At 45.7% G+C, this 16,857-nt stretch overlaps 1 protein-coding gene across 1 annotated transcript in view; it reads left to right on the forward strand.

The window, feature by feature from the left end:
- Nucleotides 1-348: 348 nt before the first annotated feature.
- ccnk (cyclin K) overlaps nt 349-16,857 on the forward strand; it is a 19,983-nt gene continuing 3,474 nt past the window's right edge. The window contains 11 exon segments of the mRNA XM_084314539.1: nt 349-461; nt 1,072-1,304; nt 2,472-2,553; nt 2,988-3,119; nt 4,536-4,632; nt 4,635-4,640; nt 5,078-5,135; nt 5,357-5,526; nt 6,986-7,197; nt 7,410-7,440; nt 7,683-7,742. Coding sequence (XP_084170665.1) covers nt 453-461; nt 1,072-1,304; nt 2,472-2,553; nt 2,988-3,119; nt 4,536-4,632; nt 4,635-4,640; nt 5,078-5,135; nt 5,357-5,526; nt 6,986-7,197; nt 7,410-7,440; nt 7,683-7,742 — 1,090 coding nt within the window. The 5' untranslated portion in view covers nt 349-452.

The following is a 16,857-nucleotide window of genomic DNA, read 5'->3' on the forward strand; positions in this document are numbered from 1 at the left end:
GGCTAGCTAGCTGTTCTACTTGAATACTGAATGTTAATATTGAATCAGACAATATTGAATACTGAATGTTAATTCAGGTTGACAGTTGACATCATTTGACAGTTGACAGGGAGCTGGAAAGTTGATTTAATAAAAGTCCAATGCTAGAACCGACCCTGCTTCTGTGTATTGTCGCAGTGAAAAGGTTAACAGTTTGGTACTAGTGTGGCATTGAAAGGGTTAACAATTGTGTGTATTGAGCCGTACTATATTACCCATTCGGCAATCTGTTAATAAAGTTTTCAATCAATCAATCAATCAATCAATCACGCAACGACGTACGCCGGTCTCTGACGTATAACAAAATGGCGGTGCCCTTGTTGCGATTGTTGATCACTCGTTAGTCAACTCATTCTACAACATTGGAATTACTCCCCAACTATTACTATTTAGTTGCTTCTTATTAAGGCTTCATGTTAAAGGTAAGCTTCACTATTCACAGCGAATGAAGGAGCGCCATGTAAGTTAAATTAGAAATGGGGTTTGAGTCTGACAGATTGAAAAGTTCCCGACGTGTTAGAGACCAGCTGCTACCGTTAGCCACGTTGGCTGAGCTGCTCTGCAGCCACTGGAGCTGGAGAGAAGTAACATTAGCAGCACACAGCTGATATCACCTAACGAATTGTAACATTGGGTTTGGTAGTAATTAGGAAAACATATGTCTGTGTTCTGTTCATGGCATGCCAATAATATGGCCGATAGCATCTAACGGTAATCATCTGTCCTCCTATTATTGGATTTACAATCACCTGTTGCTTGCCGACCATTAGATGTCTGCACTCATATTCTGTTACTATGGCATAGATAGAACACTAATAGTTAGTATTTGGAGAGACTGCCAACGAATGGCAGCAAATGGCAGTAGATTTTGGTTCAGGTTTCTAATAATGGTCTACTCTTTTATTTTTGTTAACCAATTGATGAATGAACGACTTGATCAATTTGCTTGGTATACAGAAATTGCTGGTGAGTTAGCTACAGTCATGAATAAAGAAATCTGATATACAGTTGTTCCTCCTTTTCTTTTACCAGTCTAGTGCAGCGCGCCCATCCACTATTGCCTCTCCCCAGCAAATGAAGGAGTTCAAGGAGATGTCCCTGGTGGGCCAAGCCTTTCTCGACCACATCAAGCCATGCTGGTACTGGGACAAAAAGGACTTGTCTCACACCCCCTCTCAGTCCGAGGGCCTGGACCATGGCACAGAGGCCCGCTACAGAAGGGAGGGGGCCCGCTTTATATTCGACGTGGGGACCCGGCTTGGCTTGTATCCTTTCAACCTCTGATATTGACTCCCCCTCTCCCTCCCCTTCCATTTTAGAAGCTTTACCCGTGTTGGTTCACACATCTCCCTTCTGTGAAGGCCAGGGTTGTAGTTGAGGCTGTATTAATGTAGGTATATTTGCACGAGGAATATTTCAATACAATGCTGGTATCGGATATATAGGGCCAAAACCAGACCCAGGGTTCAGTTTTAAGGTAATTTCCTCGATGCATCTTTAAAACCACATGCCTAATTGACTGGGTTTCACCCTGCCATCTTGTTTTGATGGGGGGTGGTGGGGGTCTTGAGTGTTTAAAGAGCTCCTTCATGGTATTCTGTAATGATAACGAGGCTTCCTCAGTCCAGACCTGCACTGTCTTGGTCTCAGGTTTGGTTCTGCTGGTGAATGGTTTGTAGGCTCGGGTCAGGAACAGGGTCTGTGGTTTGGTTCTGCTGGTGAGGGGTTTGTAGGCTCGGGTCAGGAACAGGGTCTGTGGTTTGGTTCTGCTGGTGAGGGGTTTGTAGGCTCGGGTCAGGAACAGGGTCTGTGGTTTGGTTCTGCTGGTGAGGGGTTTGTAGGCTCGGGTCAGGAACAGGGTCTGTGGTTTGGTTCTGCTGGTGAGGGGTTTGTAGGCTCGGGTCAGGAACAGGGTCTGTGGTTTGGTTCTGCTGGTGAGGGGTTTGTAGGCTCGGGTCAGGAACAGGGTCTGTGGTTTGGTTCTGCTGGTGAGGGGTTTGTAGGCTCGGGTCAGGAACAGGGTCTGTGGTTTGGTTCTGCTGGTGAGGGGTTTGTAGGCTCGGGTCAGGAACAGGGTCTGTGGTTTGGTTCTGCTGGTGAGGGGTTTGTAGGCTCGGGTCAGGAACAGGGTCTGTGGTTTGGTTCTGCTGGTGAGGGGTTTGTAGGCTCGGGTCAGGAACGGGGACAAATGGTCTGACTGTCCAAGATCAGGAGAAAGGGTGGGTCCAGTGTTTTGTCTCTCCTTGTTTTAACGTCAACATTATTGTAAAACTTAACATGCATGTGCAAGAGATTAGCCAGTAGTTGGCGTACAGCACAGGTATAACTGACAAATGTTATTTGGGTTAAAAGTAGCACTCAGAGACTTTGTGTCGGCTGAAGAGTCTTACTCGCAGTGTTGTGTTTGATAAACTCCTTGACGTTGCCACCAGACACTACGACACCTTGGCCACCGGCATCATCTACTTCCACCGCTTCTACATGTTCCACTCCTTCAAGCAGTTCCCCCGATATGTGAGTCTGTCACTTTTGATTTCTGGATCTACAGTAGCCTATATTATATATTTTATATTATATATTATAGTTTATATATTATAGTTTGAAAATGGCAAACTAAAGTGGCTGAGTTTGATCATACAGTCACATTGGCAGCAACGGCAAACTAACTTCTTCATCCACCGGCCACCGTTAGAAAAGAGTCTGTTTACCTGTAACAGACATAATTGACTAGCATTTGGCTAATGTGTGTCTGTTTCTTATATTAAAAAAAAAAAGACACTAACCTTACTGTCCTATACTACCATGCACTCCTACTGTAACTGTTTGATCATTGTTACTCAGCTGAAAGAGTCGTACAGAACTTGTAAATCGCTTTGGATAAAAGTGTCAGCCAAATGACACAATGTAAATGTTATATGCGTGTGTTGAACATTGCTCAATGTGTCCAGGTGATGGGCGGATGCTGTCTTTTCCTGGCGGGGAAAGTGGAGGAGACTCCTAAAAAGTGTAAAGACATCATCAAAACCGCCCGCAGCTTACTGAATGACGTGCAGTTCGCCCAGTTCGGAGACGACCCCAAGGTAGAGTAATAACGTTCGTCTGTTCGGAGACGACCCCAAGGTAGAGTAATAACGTTCGTCTGTTCGGAGACGACCCCAAGGTAGAGTAACATTCGTCTGTTCGGAGACGACCCCAAGATAGAGTAATAACGTTCGTCTGTTCGGAGACGCCCCCCAAGGTAGAGTAATAACATTCGTCTGTTCGGAGACGCCCCCAAGATAGAGTAACATTTGTCTGTTCGGAGACGCCCCCAAGGTAGAGTAACATTCGTCTGTTCGGAGACGCCCCCAAGGTAGAGTAACATTCGTCTGTTCGGAGACGCCCCCAAGGTAGAGTAACATTCGTCTGTTCAGAGCACGGCGCTGAACTCCGAATGGAGACATTATTCATTGTATTAGTTACAGCTGTGTTTACCTAGCTATGCTACATCAAAATGTCTGCTGTGAAAAAGGCCTATAACCACTTTTAATGTGCTTTGTTAAAGGGGGATGCCATCCATAATATTTATTTTGTATATGTAATTTGCATAGTGAGGGATAGTTGATTCAATATTTGTGAGCATGCACCACTCTCTTAAAGCTACAGGCGGTTTCAACTTGACAACATAAACATTCTAAATACACTCGTGTTTATTTCCTGTTATAGTGTCTGCTAATATCAACAGCTGACAGGAAATAAACTTAGGCCCAAGCTGTTCCTTATCAATGCACTGAAACGGTCTGAAATTGATCTTCGAAGATTAATTATAAAAAAAACTCCATATTTTAGGTTAGGGTGGGGCGTGAGGTCACCACTGAGTTTCAGGTTGGGGTTAAGGGTTAGGTTTATAAACAACCTTTTAGGTGAAAATCATGACTATTCCGCTGTTGCCATCTGGCCAACAACTGACGACCAAGATGAAAGGGAGATATTTGTGATGTCACCTGGATGTAAGATCTGGGGGCTGCTCCATAGGCGATGAATACAAAAACACGTTTCTGAACTGTCATCTACATCCTACAATCCAAGTGGATTTGATTGGTGAAATCAATAAAGTGCGATAGCTTCCACCTGGATTCATGGCTCAATCTGGTTCACAGTTTCCTGGAAAGAGAGGATGGCTTCCTTCCTTCCTACTAATTTTGCGCCCTCCTGAAGAGGATCAATTAGAGGTGCTATAGCTAACATTCAGCCACTAGATGTCGCACTAGAGCACCAGCATGTCTTTTATCCACTGAGTCTTGCAAATCATTTTTTATGTTGCCAGAACAGGAATCAATACTTTTTTTTAGGGGAAAGCAATCATTTTATTATTGTTACATTGTGTTATTGTCACATTTATTTAAGTTTTTTTGTTATGTTTTATTAATGCCTATTGTAATCTCACAATCATTGAAAATGAGGGCCCTCAATGTGTTCCCGAGAATTAAATAAAGTGTGTGTGTGTGTGTCAACAGGAGGAGGTGATGGTGCTGGAGAGGATCCTGCTCCAGACCATCAAGTTCGACCTGCAGGTGGAGCACCCGTACATGTTCCTGCTGTGCTACGTCAAGCTGGCACCCGTACATGTTCCTGCTGTGCTACGTCAAGCTGCTCAAAGCAGGTGGGGTGGATTTTCATGGACACTTAAGTTCCAATACGAATTTGTGCTAATAGCAGTAGTCATACCACACCACCAGTTAAACATTGTGCTAATAGCAGTAGTCATACCACACCACCAGTTAAACATTGTGCTAATAGCAGTAGTCATACCACACCACCAGTTAAACATTGTGCTAATAGCAGTAGTCATACCACACCACCAGTTAAACTGAGAGTAAATAATTTTTTTTAATAAAAAATACTGTATTGAACGCACCTTTTTGATTCAGTGTGGACACCCTTTAACACACACTTTAACACGCACTCTTTAACACACACTTGCACAAACACACCTTTTAGCTTTTTTGTGTTGCCTTCCTGCCCGAGATCATATTCTGGGATGTTATTACTGTTTCAGGGGACAAGAGTAAAGTGCAGAAGGTGCTACAGATGGCCTGGACCTTTGTCAACGACAGGTGGGGCTGTGTTTCATTTCACACACGCACGCACGCACGCACGCACGCACACACACACACACACACACACACACACACATAGACATGTACATAGACACACGTACCCAATCTAGACTCTACAGACACAAGTGACTCTATAAATTGCAACACAGCATGAGAACACTGACGAATCCGATGACTGGACTTTTAACCCCTGTGTGTCTGTCTTCCGGCTCCCTCAGCCTGTGTACCATGCTGTCGCTACAGTGGGAGCCAGAGATCATCGCTGTAGCCGTCATGTACCTGGCGGGCCGCCTCTGTAAATTTGACCTCCAGGAGTGGACGACCAAGCAGCCGTACCGCCACTGGTGGGTGCAGTTCGTCCAGGACGTGCCGGTGGAGCTGCTGGAAGGTAACGAGCTGCCGGTGTGCATCCACCATTCTGAACCCCCCCCCCAATGAATTGAATGGAATTTGTTCCTCACATTTGTACCCATTCACTCAACCATTCACACACCGACTGCAGCAGCAGCCATGCAAGGTGCCAACCTGCTCGTCGGGGGCATGTAGGGGTTAAGTGTCTTGCTACAGTAGGGCTGGGCGATTAATAGATTAAACAAATCTTAAAAAAAAAAAAAATTAAGAGTGTTTGGTGAAAGTTAGATTTGCACTTTATTAATCCCAATAGGCAAATACATTTTTGTTTGATCAAGTGGCACCTTTATTTGTTTTAAGTGAAGTTTGGTGAAAAAGCAAGTTATTGCACTATTAATCCCAATAGGGACATTTTCATCTTTGTATGATCAAGAGTAACCTTTTATATGCAAGGGATAATGTATAGCTTACGAGGTCATTGTCGCAAAATAATTGACCGACACAGAGTTTAAAATACCGAGGCGCCTCGCCGAGGTGTTTTAAACGTCAGTGAAGGTCAATTATTTTGCGACAATGACCGAGTATAGGCTATACATTATCCCGCTTTACATGGCTAATTTATTGACTATTCCTAATTCATTTTACGATATCAAATGCAGACGCAGTTCTGTTCCGTCGCTCCCGCTGTCATCGCCGGCAGCTTGCACTGATGACTGAGTGCAGCTGTGCATATGCTGAGCAGCTGAAACAGTGTGTCAGTGGGCTTGATTACTCCAGCTGCGAAAAACAATAATCACCGGTGGTTATCGAAAAATTATTCACCGCTGTCGGGGGCTATTGACCAATCACAATCAAGCATTTCGGCGAATGTTAAAACGCCATGTAATAAATATATATATATTATATATATATATATATTTTTTTTTGTGAAGATTGGTGAAAGTTAGGTTTGCACTTCAATCCCAATATGGAAATCCATCTTGGTTTGATCATTTTTGTGTCAAATAAAAACAAAGCTTATTTGAATGATTTCCTTGGCGTTTCTAGTTTGTAAGAGAAAAAAGAATCGATGTAAATCGGATGTGGTGTGAACAAATCTGAGATTTAATTTTTAGGCCATATCGCCCATCCCTACCCAACAGACAACAGTTCTCACCTTCTCCCATCTAGAAGGCTGCGATTTCAGCTGCCGTTTTGACCCAATGAATGGGTGTTTGCTCTAAATCAGAGCGCAGCGAGTTGATGGGGATGGTATTGCAGATGCTTCACCCAACAGAGAGAGCGTTTACCTGCTCTGATCAAAAACAGGTTGCTCCTCTCAGAACAATAATTGTCTGTTACATTAACACAACTCAGCAGCGCCCCCTTCTGTCGGCTACGTTAAAGACACTCATTGGACTCTTTCGACCTCGTGGACTTGTGTGTGTGTTTTATGGGGAGACCTAAAACGGTTGATGTGATTTTGACGAGCTCTTATTGGACTTGCCTCCTCCCAGATATCTGCCACCAGATCCTGGACCTGTATTCGCAGGGCAACAAGCCCATCCCGGGGCAGCTGCAGGACAAGGAGCGGGCCGCCACCCCCCAGCCCCCCACTCCTCCGGCCCCCCAGGGCCCACCCCAGATCGCCAACCCTCCTCCTCCTCCTCCGCCAAAGAAGACCTCGCCCCTGGGCACCAGCCCCGCACACCAGCTCAAACGCCCCCATGTGAGTACTTCCTGTCACAGGCTCCCGTTGCAGCAGACCCATTGGCTATCTGAACTTGATTGGCATTTGACAGACATTTTTCAATATGATCCCATCCATCAAGTGATGTTTTCAATGTTTTGACTCGAGGGTGTTTTGACTGAATGGACATAATGAAACAATCATTTACCATTCATTGACCCTTTCCCCCCCGTCTTCCTCTTTACTTTCAGGGGTCCCCGAAAGATGAACCAAAGGCTCCAGGTAAGAAGGTCTAGGCGTCTACTTACTACTTAGGTTGCAATCCGTTGGTTAATTTGATGTCTGATTGATTGATTAAATAGTCTGCATGCTATTTAGAATTTATTTTATTTGTATTTATTTTTGTGATCAATCTCTTTTTATCATCTTTATTTAGCTTCGATGCAGTCAGCCTACTCCTGTTACCGAACATGCAGCTAGTCTTTCACCACTCGTCTCTCTGTCGTCTGTTTTCGTCCCCGCAGAACAAATGGGCTCCAAGATTCCCCGCCTGGAGAGTCCCATGCCGCCCCTGCCCCCCTCTGGTGAGTGTCCCATGCCGCACCTGCCCCCCTCCCTGCCCCCCTCCCTGCCCCCCTCTGGTGAGTGTCCCATGCCGCACCTGCCCCCCTCCCTGCCCCCCACTGGTGAGTGTCCCATGCCGCACCTGCCCCCCTCCCTGCCCCCCTCTGGTGAGTGTCCCATGCCACCCCTGCCCCCCTCCCTGCCTCCCTCTGGTGAGTGTCCCCTGGAGATGAGTTGGGATTAGACCGAACAGGGGGGGGGGGGTTATTTAGATGAAGTGTAATTGGCCTCTCTCAGCCCCGCCCCCCTGCTGACGAGCAGCCTGGGACCCCCTGCCTGGAGCTTCCTACCTGGGAGGGCGTTCTGTCCTCCTCACACGTCTCTGTACTTCCTCTCGGAATCCAGGTTATGTAACCATCGGCGACCAGCCTGGACATAACATTACTCAACACGCACACTAACCTCTCCCCAGAACAATCTGATTACGCAACACTCGACACGCATGCTCCCTTTTAACCTCTCCCAGAACAATCTGATTAGTGGACTTGAGCCTGATAATGAGACCTCCTACGTGGGCAGCGGCAGGCAGGCAGCCTCCCCCCTCGCTGTAGACCACATGTGTCAAACTCCAGGCCCGCGGGCCTTCAGCTGATCCCCTGACTGAAGTCTCTTATCAATTCATTGTGGCGCGCTGCCTCTGGCGCTGGCCACAATTCTACTGGCCTTTGATACAATTAAAACACACCTCCGTCTCACAAATGTCTTTTAAAGCAAACGCACAGAGCGTCATCTGCATGGTGTTCAAACGAAAACCCTTTTTTATTTTAATTTTTTAAAGGACAAAAATTGGGGGCGGGAAAAAAAATCGGGAGCTCAGCCTCTATTTCCCTGGAGCTCTGAGACTGAGAAAAGCCTCAAACCTATACGTGGGATGGAACCTGTCTGTCAGTACCCCCCTGCGCACGACATAGCAGAGAGGCCGATTAGCGAGGGTGGGGGCCGCTAATCCGCCCCTCAATTAATATCGCGGGGGGGCATGATCATGCGGGACAATGCATTGGGAAATTGTTCCCCACGATCGTATCTACCTCCGTGAATATTTTCATGTGGATCGGAATACGGGCACGTGCGTGGGAGCTTGCGCAAAATCTGCTAGTTTTTTTCCACGTTGCGCCCCGACCGTTTCCCGATGTTTTCGCTGATGGAAGCGCATGGGGAAATCGTGCTCCATGACGATATGTACCCGTGGGAGAAAGCTTGCGTCGATCCGACAAAGGGCGGGCCCTTGCGAGCCAACCCAAAATATCAGTCACCTTGGGCAAAATCGCAGAGTTTTCCCCGGGTCGCGCCCCAACCGTTTCCAAACGTTTTCGCTGATGGAAGTGACTTGGGAAGTTTATCTCCACAACGAGATGGACCCATGGGAGAAATCTCGCGTCGATCCGAGAAAGGGCGCACCCGTGGGAGCCAACCCGAGCTCACAGTCACCCCCTTTGGCTACATTAACACTTTCAGTGCCAGCAGGAGGCGCACTATTTAGTGCTCGAGTGCCACCACCCACTTCAATGATAGCGTTAAAACGCCTAATCTATGTTTTAAATGTATTCTTATTTCCTGATCGCTTGCACAGCCACACACACACATAGGATAATCAGACCTGTTTTCACGGAGATATAAGCTTTTTCCCTAAGACTGGTAAAATAGATTCCTTACCTGAGATCAGATGTTATCCAAAAAGATTATTCCAATTCCTGATCGCCATTCCAAATATCGATCGCTTTTATTGATCCAACGCTACATACTGGACATATGTATTCCACGCTGTTCTGAGGGTCCACAATGAATCCGATCGGCTCTACATGCCTGAGAAGTAAAATGTGGATTCCGGATTTTTCTTTTCTCATCCATTTTCATTGAGTCCATTCCAAAAGGGTGCATTACCATCTGGGAGACGATAGGGGGCAGTTTTTTCACATCTGAGCTCCTACAGGGGCTGCTGTACCAATGGGAGACTCAGTTGATGAAATATGAATTCAGGTCGCTAATAAAAAAAATAAATGCTAATAAACGTCGTGGGCATTCAGGCATTGGGCTGATAAAACGAGATATGACGTCCCTGGCACTGAAAGTGTTAAGTCAGATTTCTCACAAAAGAATTTTTGAAAAGGTTAGTTTCAGTTTGATGCTATATCACACATCCCATTACCATGTGGACGGTCCAAGTGATTTTCATTACCTTAGCAGATATTGTGATATATATCCTCTTAAATATTGTGATTATATATATATATAATTATCTTTTTTAATTTTTTTCCAATACTATGAAAATGTAAACGTCTTTCTCCCTTCCTCTAGAATGCAAGGCCCCCACCCCGGCACCTCCTGCAGAAGCTGAGCTGGGCAGCGAGGCCGCACCCCCTCCACCCCATGCCCCCCCGCCGCACCAGCCTCCTCCCCTCCCCCACCGGCCACCGCCCCCTCCCCCCCCCAACTGCATCATGTCCACCACCAGCTCCTACATGTCCGGAGAGGGCTACCAGAACCTCCAGTCCCTGATGAAGACGGAGGGCCCTGCCTATGCCTCCCTGCCGCTCAGCTATGGCCCCCCCATGCCACCCTACCATGTCTACCCTCCACCCAGCGCTCTCCCTCCGGGGCCCCCTCCTCCACCCTCAACCTACCCACCACCCAGCTTGGCCCCGAGCTACCCTCCGCCGGGGTACAACCACAGCTACCCCCCGCCTCCACGCATGCCCCCAGGCCACGTGCCTCCTCCAGGGATGGGGCTGCCACCCACGGGATACCCGCCTCCTCCACCGCCAGCACAGTCACCTCTGCCCCCACCCCCTGGCATGCAGATTTTAAACCACGCAAACTGGATAAGATGAGAGCCTGGCACCATACCTGAATCAGGAGTCAAACCTGATTAGACCGGCAACCCTGATGCCAGGCCCGCCTTATTCCTAGCCATGAAATGAGAATGGAGGTCAGGGTAATCTTGTGTTGTGAACAAATTGGCAAAAGCTTTCTGGCTTGTTGTGAGGCTATGAAAACATATAGAGATGCACCCATAGATCAGCCGGTGACCAGATGCAGTATATCCCATTCTGTGCCGGTCAGATTTCCACGCATGCCCCGCATGGTGGTTCATGTTGCGCACACAGCGGCACAGATGGTACACGTCACAAAACTGTTTGTGTATGTTATCAATTATAGTTATTTGTGTATGCTGTTGATTATAGTTATTTATGTATGCGGTCAATTATAGTTCTTTTGAGAAGGTCCTATAACCTGGTGCAGTTTGGGAGAAGATGTAAAAGTTCTTTAATAGTCTGTTTTATTATGAACATACAATGACATTTTCCATGAGAGGAAAGGATTTTTTTTGGTGTATTCTGTCAATTATAGATCTCGGGCCAAAATCTGAATTGGCAGGTCAGACAAAAGATAAGTTAAAAAGGAAAACAATTTATATCGGAAATTGGAATCGGCCAAGAAAATTGCAATAGGTGCATCTCTTAAAAAAAAAACATACCTTCAAGAAAGGGAAAAAAAAACCCAGGTGGGTCAATATAGTAGGATTTGGGGAGAGAAATTTGTTCAAAACAAATGTGCAGATACTGCGGTTGTTCAATTTCAAAACATACTTACAATGCTCATCTTATTTCATCATAATTTTTAGGCACTTTTGAATCAATTGTAAGCATAGAAAGTGTAAGCTAAATATTGCTGGCCCTGTCTTTGTACACGACAGAGAAACAGTGACTTTTCAGTCAGCTTTGTGTTCCAAGGACACCATTCCTCTTGAGTTTGTTTATTCAGTTGTGAAAATAATTATTGGGGTATATTTTTAATTTCTCTGACTCTCAAACTACATGCGTGCACCTTAAAGTAACTTGCTTACTGTACAGGAGTGAACTTTTGTCATTGGTTGGGCTGGTATTCCATACGTTTCTTTTTACCTTTCTGCACAAGAGAAATTCTCTTATTTATTCCACATTCCCAACATTTCCTTATTGGGGAAATCTCGCATGGGATGAACAGCTGGCCTTATATTATTTGGTTCTGATCAAGTAATTATGACGGGGATGGCTTCAATTAACTTAATGTATGCAAAGAATTAAAGATGAGGGTTATATCCTACATAATATATCTAACAATTAATCATCTATCATTACCAAATAAATCTTGTATTAAATTTAAAGTTAATTGACCCCAACCCTGTTTTGAATATAATTTGAAGAATGTTTTGCTTTGTCTATAAATTTGACATCGTCATCCTCGCCACCTGCAGTGTTTGTTTGCGATTTTTCACAAACGTGGTCAAAAACACTAACACTGGAGAGACGGAAAGGGTAATATTTGTACATACCTGAAATCTTAACAACTGATCTTTTTAGAGATCTATCCATACGTGCCTTACTGCAAGGCTTTTTTTCTGTAAAAGACTGTACGCTGTACAACCTTGCTTTTGTGCCTCAATGGGGCGGAGTGATAATAAAGAGCTCTTTTCCTATGAACAGTCAGGTGAGTCTTTGTGTGCTGGGTGTGACCTTTGTACTTTAAGTACTTTGTGCAATCATCTTAATCCCTGTTTCGTCCACTACACGGCCCTCCTCCAGTCGATCTTTAACGCACACCTCAAATGTGTTTCAATTACATCGACCTTCCACAGACCTTCAGGACAATATGGAGAATACTTACACATTTTCTATGATGTACGGCACGCTGTCACCTCTGCTGGGGGAGTCTTAACAGTGTTGGTTCATGCCTTTTATACAGTGTTTGCTCTTTTTCAAGTCTACCCCAACATACTATTCCAGCAGGGGGCATTATAGCTCAAACTCAATTATTCAACAGCAGTAAAACATTTAATATTTCTGTTCATTAACTGACGGAAGACGGAACTTATCATTTAACAAATGTATTTATTTTCCAAATGTGTTTCTCTAAAAGTGGCCCATTTCATTTCTCTAGGTATTTTCACCTACCAATATCCATTTTTGATATCAGTGAATTTCATGAAAAGTTACATAGTCATGCTACTACAGGAATTGGCATTTACACTGTAGATTCCTAAGATTCTGGTTTAGCACAAACAAAACCCACTACATGTTAAAAAAGTTCCAAATCAAAACACCATGCAGAAATAAAAAGTGGCACATCTCAAATCAAATGCCATATATAAAGTATTCAAAATTGTATCATGGCTTCAAATCAGTTCCTAGAAAAAAGGACACTTTTCAAACCCATACTTGGTGATTTATCTTTTTCTTTGTTAGACCCATTATTTGAGAGAGATAAGGCGCACGCACGGCCGCCTCCATAATGTTCTAATTTGGAACAACTAAATCTAGAACTTGAGCTGTCAATCACTGACCGAACCAATCAGAACAGTTTTCTTTCCCCAAGTAACCAAATGACCTATCTAAAACCTACACGCTTATCTTGATCACCCAATCACAACTGGTATTTGGGAAGCAACAGTTGTGATTGGAGGATCAATAAAAGAGGGCAGGGTTTGATATAGGTCAATTCCTCTTTCAATTTAAATCGTAAACATGTCGAGGACATGACGGCCCAACAGCCCTCCCATCTCTTATCTTGACACCTGGCAAATAAATACTCGAGACTGATTTTAACAGTGCTTTGTTCATTCTGACATCAATATAGTAAATAAAATGTTATCAGAAGACATCCAAGGGAAGACTTGTCTCTCGCGTTCCAACAGAAAAGACTCCGCTTTCAACAAACATGCGGCCTCCTGCTGAGAGGCTTGGTGGCTGACGCCACACAGACAGGCCCCGACCTCCAGGTGAAAGGTGACGGATTTCAATCAATGGAGATAACTTAAGAAAACAAAAACGAAAAGTTGAATTTACAGCCAGCAGGGGGCCGTTTCAATTTCAGTGAAAATATATGGAGGAAAACCAGTTAACCTACTAATCACCTCTCCTTGTTAAATACCATCAAATGGCCCACTAACAGAAATGACTGCAACGGAAAAAGTTAACACAAAAAATAATATATATATATTAAGCCTTTGGCCATGTACATTTCATAGGACATTGATGAGGACGAGGGCCTGTCAGTGATGGGTTCAGCTTATGCCCTGCCCTCAGCAGTCTCCAACGGTGTGGTAGCCTGCAGGGTTCACACACCGAGTCACAGCTGGGCGACGGTACTGTAAAGCTCTGGCCCTCCGAACCTGAGAACATGATTGTCGAGCATGCACACAGCATACATGTTTTACTTTAATAGAAAAAAAAAAAGTGAATAGACGAGAAAATAAAAATCTATCACTCCAAAGACTCCGGTTGAGATGGTTCAATTAAGAATGTCCTTATTAATACATTTGCATTTGTATACAGAACGAAAAAAAAAATTATAATAAAAATAGACAAAATAAAAACTTTTGTTACCAAAAGCAAACCCTGTGTAAAAGGTCCAGTTGTGTATGCTTTCCAAAACAAAATAATTGATCACATGGCCACGCTAGAGTACAAAAAAAAAAGATAAAATCAACAATAACAACAGTGCTATGGTTTTATACATAATATACACACGTTAACAGTGATCTCTAGACTGTGGTAACTATTAATAGACTCGTCTCATGAGCAGAAAGGGTGCTAGGTCACAGTGGATCTCACTTGGTTAACACTTTAGAATTCTAATGCTAATTATACTCGTTGACCACTAGGGGGCGAGCACAGGCGACAAGAGGAGCTAAGACCTCTATAGAGGAGGTAACCTTATCCGACGTTACCGCCGTGAAGAAACAACTTTTCTAGAGAATTCTCTCCCAAACTCTGGCTGAAACCATGGGACGTCACTAGCTTAAAAGTAGCACAGGTATAATCTAAAAGGACTATATATATTTTGCATGATATAGCTTTCATGTCATAGGTTTATCGTCAGCCCATAATAACAGGAGAGTTTGCAGTGAGACCAAGCCCCTGAATCGATGCTGAAAAGTGGCAAATCAGTGAAACTAGCTGCCAGTCGACAACACTTACATCAGTTCAAAAAGAAATACATCTTGTAATGTTACATGTAGAGTTGGATACTGGTGGTGAGTGAGAAAAAACAAGGTCCATTTTGTGGTTTCCTGGATACCATCTAGTCCAATCATATATATATGAAGAAGGTGTGGTGAAGGGAGTGCTGGGTACTGTTGGTGAGCAGGGAGCGGGGCATGGTGGGTAGTGTAGCAGGCAGTGGATCACAAGGTGCTTTCAGGTGAGTGTAGGTAGATCTCTCTCTCTCTCTCTCTCTCTCTCTGGTTGCCAGGCTACAGAGGCCCTTTGAACTGGTTCCCAGAGAGGTGCTGTCTGATGGACGGCTTTGATCCTGCTGCATCGCCCAGCTTTCTCCACACCACCTGCTCCCAGAGAGAGAGAGAGAGAGAGAGAATGAGAAAAAGTGAGAGGGAATGGGAGAGATGAGTGAGAGAAAGAGAGACACGGATAGTTAAGCTAGGCAGAAGAAATAACTTTCTTCTTCAAGGCTGGAAACTTCAAACACTCCCATTTTGACTTTGAGCCCAAGATATCTCACACACACACACACACACACACACACACACACACACACACACACACACACACACACACACACACACACACACACACACACACACACACACACACACACACACACACACACACACACACACACACACACACACACACACACACACACACACACACACACACACACACACACACACAACCCTGCCTGCCTGAGTCTGTGCTTCTGGGGTCTTTATGAGAGAGTGAGAGAGACAGAGAGAGAGAGAGGGGGGCCCCAGGTGATAATACAGAGGTACTTTTGTAGTACCCCCCCTCCCCTAGAGTCCTGCCCCCCCCCTGTCACATACCTTCTGCAAGACCCAGCTAGCTGCTAGCCCCGGCTCTCTAATCAGTGATCCTTTATATCCAGGACCCAGGTCCTTTCAGCGCCACAGAGAGGGTGGGGGGTAGAGGAGTATAGTAGAAGGGTGGGGGGGTAGAGGAGTATAGTAGAAGGGTGGGGGGGTAGAGGAGTATAGTAGAAGGGTGGGGGGGTAGAGGAGTATAGTAGAAGGGTGGGGGGGTAGATGAGTATGGTAGAAGGGTGGGGGGGTAGAGGAGTATGGTAGAAGGGTGGGGGGGTAGAGGAGTATAGTAGAAGGGTGGGGGGGTAGATGAGTATGGTAGAAGGGTGCGGGGGGTAGAGGAGTATAGTAGAAGGGTGGGGGGGTAGAGGAGTATAGTAGAAAGGTGGGGGGGGTAGAGGAGTATAGTAGAAGGGTGGGGGGGTAGATGAGTATGGTAGAAGGGTGGGGGGGGGGTAGAGGAGTATGGTAGAAGGGTGGGGGGGTAGAGGAGTATAGTAGAAGGGTGGGGGGGTAGAGGAGTATAGTAGAAGGGTGGGGGGGTAGATGAGTATGGTAGAAGGGTGGGGGGGGTAGAGGAGTATGGTAGAAGGGTGGGGGGGTAGAGGAGTATAGTAGAAGGGTGGGGGGGTAGAGGAGTATAGTAGAAGGGTGGGGGGGTAGATGAGTATGGTAGAAGGGTGGGGGGGGGTAGAGGAGTATAGTAGAAGGGTGGGGGGGTAGAGGAGTATAGTAGAAGGGTGGGGGGGTAGAGGAGTATGGTAGAGGGTGGGGGGGGTAGAGGAGTATAGTAGAAGGGTGGGGGGGTAGAGAAGTATAGTAGAAGGGTGGGGGGGTAGAGGAGTATAGTAGAAGGGTGGGGGGGTAGAGGAGTATAGTAGAAGGGTGGGGGGTAGAGGAGTATAGTAGAAGGGTGGGGGGGTAGAGGAGTATGGTAGAGGGTGGGGGGGTAGAGGAGTATAGTAGAAGGGTGGGGGGGGGTAGAGGAGTATAGTAGAAGGGTGGGGGGTAGAGGAGTATAGTAGAAGGGTGGGGGGGTAGAGGAGTATGGTAGAAGGGTGGGGGGGTAGAGGAGTATAGTAGAAGGGTGGGGGGGGTAGAGGAGTATAGTAGAAGGGTGGGGGGGTAGAGGAGTATGGTAGAGGGTGGGGGGGTAGAGGAGTATAGTAGAAGGGTGGGGGGTAGAGGAGTATAGTATAGAAGGGTGGGGGGTAGAGGAGTATAGTAGAAGGGTGGGGGGGGTAGAGGGAGATATGGTA

This window comes from Notolepis coatsorum (genome assembly GCF_963971535.1).
Source record: "Notolepis coatsorum genome assembly, chromosome: 5".
NCBI classification, from domain to species: domain Eukaryota; kingdom Metazoa; phylum Chordata; class Actinopteri; order Aulopiformes; family Paralepididae; genus Notolepis; species Notolepis coatsorum.